A 7,105-nucleotide genomic window follows, 5' to 3' on the forward strand; every position below is an offset into this window, starting at 1 on the left:
GTGTTAGTCAATCGCAGCCGTTTATTATAAAATCGACGGTGTAAAACGCATGACTAACACACGTGTTAGTCAATCCGTACTGCCATTTTGAAACCAAAATAGACGCATCCTTCATCATATTGATTTGTTAAGTGAACTGCTTTCAATTTATCTACAGGACCAGAAATTTCAAACCAAGCCTAGAAATCTTGAGGGACTACTGACTGATTTGCAATGTATGTGAAATCAAAAGAAATGTATGTCAAGAATTGATAGAGACTCAAATCTGTTATGTGTGCATATTTTCTCATGGCTTATAGAAGTGAGTGACTAGCATTAGATATTAATTTATTGGTTACATTTATGTTTGGTTGTTTATCTTGTGCAACTGGCATAAATACTTCTTCAAGGGCATTTCTTCCTCATTTGGTGTTTCATATTACAACATACTGATTTGAATTTTGTTACATGTTAATAACCTAGTCTAGGTTTCAATTCATTTCATTAGTTGTCCTGAATTTATATTAAAATCAGAAAAATGACAGTTAGTATACTGGTTTTACTAGATTTAATGTTTGTAATATAGAAGATTGGTGTTTGAGTTTTGAAAATATCAAGAAACCATCTTGGAGTCTCAAAGCTTATAGTTTTCCATACTCATTTTAATTTGAGGTTCAATTTTGAAAAGATAAGGAAAAAAAATTGAATTTTGAATTATTTAACATATTGAAGAATTCTTTGAATTAGAAAGAACCATGGTAGTCAACCATTGTATATCTTGTTTACTAGTGATTTTGTAAGACCAAGATGTAAACCATCATGATTATATTTGGCACCATTATTGGAGTATTTAGGTGAAATAAACTTATGTATATAATTGTTACTATCCATACTCTTTTAACATTTATTTGTATAAGTATTTCTTCAAATACATTCACAACACAAACATAAGAAAAAGGTCTTGGCCCAAAGATTTTTTTTTTTTAAAGCAAGTGTTGTCAAAGTGGGGATAGCGCCCTATATTGATCAAAAGAAAATTACATTATATGTTCATCAGATTCTATCTACCTACCAACCCAAAACACACAACACAACAAGAGCAATGCAACCTGAAACTAATCAACCTGACACATAACATGAGAGAGCTAAAGAAGCCTCAAAATGGTGGCCACTCGCACACCAATAGTGGCCACCTTGTCAACACTAGCCTCCGAGAGTCACCCATCTTCCTTCTGCATCATCCTTTGAAAAGGCTCCATATCTGCATTTGTGACCCCCACTCTGAACACTTCTCAAGCCTTTGCCATGAACTCCTTTCTATTTCTCTGAGCAACCGCCGCCAACTATGCTTCATCTTCTGAATCCGAGCACTCGACATCCAAAAGGAAGCATGCAGGGTTAAATTAGGGGCCCAGAATACTAGCCCACTCCTCCACGACCTCCATAACCGCACCACCCACAGCCTCCGCATCCTCCACCCTCACAAAGCCTACAATTTTCTCCATGCATGCCTCCTTTGAAGGTAGAACATCAACTAAAAGGTATAAGACAATTTCATATATATACCCATCACAACAGTGTTGAGCCTTGCTAAACGTAACTTCAACTAGATTTTGAATAGCAGATTGACCTTCTAGCTCGATGTCGAAGAGCCGATCACATTGCTCTTCCAAGGACTCCTTGCAACATAAGCAACTCAAACCAAAATGATGCACCATTATTACCATAGTGAATACATACTTCTCTACGCTTTGCATAAATAGACCGACCGCCTCTAGATTGTTCTTCTGGCACGTCAATCAAAGCCAAAAGAAGCTTCCACCATCTTTGTACTCCACTAGATCCTTAATGCGTAGACATAATCCATTCTCAGAGAGCTGTAAAAACTACTGTCCAAGCCACGTGATAGAGCACTGAAAGGAAAGGACCTCTCCTATCCCAAAAATCCAATCGATGGTGCACCTTAACCAACCCCCATCCTTGTGATGTGCTCGCTGTCATTGTACAAAATCTTCTGAAGATCTCTGAACCCTGCCTCAACCGACGACATGACTACTGGCCTAGACTCGGAAATTCCTTTGTTGGCAAGAAAGTCTGCCACTTTATTGCCCTCGCGATAGATGTGGTGGACTTGATAATCTAGCAACTTATCAATCAAGGATTTAATCCTCTGGATCCAAGCATTTGATCTCCAATTCGTGAATCCATTTTTGATGATCCCATTTAGTATAATTTGAGAATCACCCTCAATCATTACTTTCGTAAATCCGTTAGAACACACCAATTTCAATCCTTCTTCTAATGTTGTGATTTCCAAAATCTTATTTGAAGCCACACCCACAGGGCCACAAATGGCCCCAACTAAACTCCCTTCCTCATCTCTAACAACTACACCAAACCCAAATAAACTTGGATTACCTCTACTAGCTCCGTCGAAATTCAACTTTTTCCAGCCGGATGGAGGTGGAGATCATTTAATTTTCTTTCTCTCTACAAACTTGAAGTTTTGGTGATGACTACTGATCTGCTTCAAGTTCCAAACTTGTTCCATCTCCATATCCCATTTAGTATATAAAATTTAAATCTCCTCCCATTAATCTTGCCATTAATGGTTTCTTCAATAGCCGCTTGGATTTTTGTGATAAGAACATAAACCTCCATCTCTTCCTCCCTAAATATCCTTCTATTTCTCTCTTTCCATACATGCCATACTAACATAGATGGGCTAACTATCCATAAGATTCCCCACTTTGAACATTTGCCACCTGTCGACCAAGAAAAAATAAATTCTTTAAAACACTGATTACGCACCATCTGATTCTAAAGCTTTACCAATAGCCAATCCCAACACTGCTTTGTGTACAAGCAACCAAACAACAGATGTTCTGTTGTTTCTTCTTCTTGTTTGCAAAGGGAGCATCTGATGGGCCCCACTATACCTATAGTTTTAAGTCTGTTGGATGTTAGAATCCTTCCATGCAAGGCAATCCAAAGGAAAGCTTCGACTTTAGGCAAAATTATTTTATCCCAACACAATACTACCAGCCAATTACCATCCTTTTGTCTCTTTCTTTGCAGTTTGTATCCCAGATTCACCCTATATTTACCTAATTTTGCAGCATTCCACACAATAGAATCATTTTCATAAGTCACAAAAGTCTTCCTACTTTTGAGTATGTCATCCAACTTCAAATTGTTCTCACTCTGCCAATCTCCTGCCCGTTTCCATGAGATTGGAGAATTAGGGGAATGGAATGAGTCAACATAATCTGCCACATGAACTCCCATGTCTGCCTCAACTTGATTGATCCATTCTTGATCCTCTATAATATCTACCAATGCAACCTCACCATTCTAGGAATCCCTCCCAAACTTGTCTTTTTTCCCATTGCCAATTTTCCAAGTGAGGTGATTTGTGATAATCTTCCAGCTCTCCCATACAAATTTCCAAATTGGAGAACCTCCAACCATATTAGCCAATGTGAAAATCCTTTCTGGTTCACTCGAGTCCAAGTATTTGGCAGCCATAACCTTGCACCATCCCTTTTGAGGGGTGTTGTACATTTTCCATGCTAGTTTGGCCCCAAGTGCTAAATTTTGTAATTTCATTTTCCTAAGACCTGCCCCACCTTCCTCCTTGAGCATGCAAGCGGTGTCCCAGTTAATTAAAGGGATCTTCTTCTTTCGACCCTTCCCAAAGAATTTTTTTAAGCATACCATCTAGTGCAGAAATTTCCTTGCAGGCAATACAGACTTAATCATCTGAATATGCCTTGCCTGTGAAATCCAATTATTCGTCCATGCCGCTGACTTGGCTTTTCACTTTTTAACTACTTCATCCCAAATTTTATTGTCTAGTCTACCTACAAACAAAGGAACCCCGAGGTATTTGATAGGAAAACTACCTTGGCCAAACTGCAGAATCCCCACTATCTTCGATTGAATTCTCCTATTTGTTTTGAGGAAATATATCATAGATTTCTCCTTGTTCATACACTGCCCAGAAACCTTTTCATAATCATCTAACACCTCCTTTATAGTATAGGCTTCCCTCTCTGTGGCTTCACCAAACAGGATAGTATCATCCGCGAATTGCGAATGAGAAATCGGGTCCAAAGAATCTGATATTGAAACCCCTTTCCAAATGCTTTGCCCCACCCTACTTGTTATATTCCTTCCTAGCACTTCTTCCATGAGCACAAATAAGAAGGGTGACGGGGGATCTCCTTGTCGAATCCCATTAGTAGCAGGGAAGAAACCACTAACAGACCCGTTCACAATGATAGAGAAACTAACAAAAGAGATGCAATGATTTGTACATTTCAACCAATTATTATCAAAACCAAATCTTCTAAGGACCACCGTAAGAAAACTCCATACTACATGATCATATGCCTTGGTCACATCTAATTTAACAATCATACCTTTGAATATGGAAGAGTGCATCAAGTGTATAGTTTCAACAGCCAAGATTATACTATTCATGATCTCTCGCCCCGAGGTGAAACCATGTTGTTCGAACGAGATGATCTTCATCAGAATTGGTTTCAACCTAGTCACCATCATCTTGGACAAAATTTTGTATATGGAGTTGCATAAAGAGATTGGCCAATAATCAACTATGGAAGAGCAATCCAGTTTCTTTGGAATAAGGGCAATGTTGGTATGATTAATTTCCTTCACAAATCTACCCTACTTTCTAAAATCCTCCAAAATTTTAAGGATATCATGCCCCAAAACCCTCAACATTTCTGATAAAAATCCATTGTGAAGCCATCAGGGCTGGGAGCCTTGTTTGGGTGCAAATCAAGCACTTCTTTTTTTACCTCCTCTAAAGTGAAAGGACAACATAATGATTTGTTGTCTACATCTGAAATCTCTTTATGAATAACATCTATCATAAAATGAGATTGAGTTGAATTGACACCGCTACCATCCCCCAACAATTCTTTGAAAAAATTCACTGCAACTTCCTCAATAGCTTCCGAAGAAGAATGTCGATTACCTTCTTTGTCCAAGATTGAGTCAATATGATTTCTACTCCTTTTCGCCTTCACCGAAGCATGGAAAAATTTAGTGTTGGCATCACCTTCTTTAATCCACAACTCTCTGGATTTGTCCCACCAAAACAATTCTTCTCTAAGTATTAACTTTGCCAATTCTTCCTTGAGAGCTTTCTCTTTATGATACTCTTCATTGGACATCCCAAAGGTGATAATAATTGTGTTTAATGAAGATAAATCTTCCTCTGCTCATTCCCTTTCAGCAAAAATATTTTTAAAAGTGTCTCTGTTCTAGACTTTTATCTTCTCCTTTAAATATTTCAATATTTTTGTAAAGGTAAAAGATGGGGTACCGAAGAAAATATTGCTTTTGCGCCACCATAGTTCAAGAAGTGATAAAAATTCCATATCTCTCCACCACATACTCAGAAATCTGAAGCTTCTCTTACCTTTTAATGGTACGTCACTCAACTTTAACTCTACAGGAAAATGATCTGACAAAGATATGGGGAGAATAGACGCCTCAACCTAATAGGATGACTTTACCCAGTATTCTCCAATAAAGTGTCTATCAAATCTTTCTGAGATATGTGCGAAATTGGCCCTACGATTAGTTCATGTAAATAGACCGTTCTTCGGGACAACATCCAACAAATGATTCTGAACAACAAAATCTCAGAAGTCTTCCATCACCTTGTTTGACATTCTCAAACCTCCCTTCTTCTTGTCTAAGTCAAGCAATGCATTAAAGTCTCCAGCCACAACTAATCTTTCACTCTTCAAATTAAAAATTTTATCTGTAAGAACATTCCAAACATGGAGCTTATCCATGGTTTTAGTTGGCCCATAGACATTGAATAAAGGAAATTCCAAATTCTCCTTAGTGTAGAAAACAGAGCACGATATCCAATTATCAGCTTTCTCTAAGAGGGTAACTTTTACTAAAGAAGGATTCTAGATAATACCAAGTCCTCCAGCAACTCCATTGGCTTCTAGAAAAACACCCTCCCAACGTCTACAATATTTCAAAAAACTAATCGACTTCTCTATGCTAAGTTTTGTTTCCTGAAGGATGATTATTTCGCTGCTATTTTTACAAAATGCTCATTTTACCAAGTGTCTTTTGTCAGGGGCAGAGAGACCCCTGATGTTCCACATGGTGATCTTCATCTCTTGCTGAGGGAGAGGCCTTCTCCCTTGGATATTTGCATAAAGTCAAACACACTGACTATGCCCTTCTCTTTTGCTCTGTCTTCCCTTTTTTGGCGATTACTCCTCCTTCCTCGGTAGCCTTTTGCTTTCCCAAGCAATGCATTGGCCGACTAACTTATACATCTCGGATCCACATTCTCGAAGACATCCTTATGAAACAACTCTTCTTCGAATTCCTAATTGAATTCAAACTCTGTATCAGATAAGCCTTTGCACAAATAGTTGATTCTAGGGGTAGATGGAACTTCATTCCCCTCCCTTATTTCCAATGCATCTTGTCTGGGCAAATCCTTGCCACATTCGGTCTCTTTGTTAGCGACAATGTTTAGTTTCTCTTTAGAAAGAGCTTCCCTGGTTTTAGACGAGGATTTTTTCTCTTGTTGCTGAACCAAAGATTTTGCCTCTTGAAAATTTTCAATTGAACTCGTAACTGTTTTCGATGGTTTGTCTGATTTACGCCTCCAATTTTGTGAAGGTCGCCTGTTAGGATTTCTTGCCTTCCTCACAAACATTTTGCAATCCTCTTGTCCATGAAATTTGCTCTCGCATCTAGTGCATAGATGTATCTATTTTTGGACTTCCACTTGCTGCCCCCAAACCCCATTTGACGCACAAAGCATGATGAAGTCTGGGACACATCTTATAACCGCTATTCTTAATCTAGCATACTTACATAGATCATCTTCATCATCTAAATCTATTTCCAAAACCATTCCTAGCATTCTGCCAATCTTTTCCAAAAAAACCTCGCCCCAATACTCAATCGATAGATTATATAATCTTATCTAAATTGGGCAAGAATAAACCGCCAATGGGGTAGGGTCAAAATTCGGAGTCCAAGGCTGTAAATGCACTGCATGCTTTTTTGCAAACTAGTTCTCTTGATTGAGAATACGGTCTCTTTTAGACCC

At 38.3% G+C, this 7,105-nt stretch overlaps 1 protein-coding gene across 1 annotated transcript; it reads right to left on the reverse strand.

Moving 5' to 3' along the window:
- Positions 1-1,942: 1,942 nt before the first annotated feature.
- On the reverse strand, positions 1,943-3,267 carry LOC131860303 (uncharacterized). Its single transcript, XM_059214699.1, has 2 exons — positions 3,033-3,267; positions 1,943-2,367 (listed from the first exon to the last, which is right to left on the reverse strand). Exons 1-2 carry the CDS (start codon positions 3,265-3,267, stop codon positions 1,943-1,945), a joined length of 660 nt encoding a protein of 219 aa, XP_059070682.1.
- Between the last annotated feature and the right edge of the window lie 3,838 nt (positions 3,268-7,105).

This window comes from Cryptomeria japonica, chromosome 11 (assembly GCF_030272615.1).
Source record: "Cryptomeria japonica chromosome 11, Sugi_1.0, whole genome shotgun sequence".
NCBI lineage: Eukaryota > Viridiplantae > Streptophyta > Pinopsida > Cupressales > Cupressaceae > Cryptomeria > Cryptomeria japonica.

Bases quoted from the DNA above. Each gene is read 5' to 3' on its own strand.
- LOC131860303 (XM_059214699.1), bottom strand. From the start codon at position 3,267: ATGGGAGTTCATGTGGCAGATTATGTTGACTCATTCCATTCCCCTAAT. The intron at 2,368-3,032 runs GTAATTGGCTGG...GGTTTGGTGTAG, and splicing joins AAGAAAGAGACAAAAGGATG to TTGTTAGAGATGAGGAAGGG.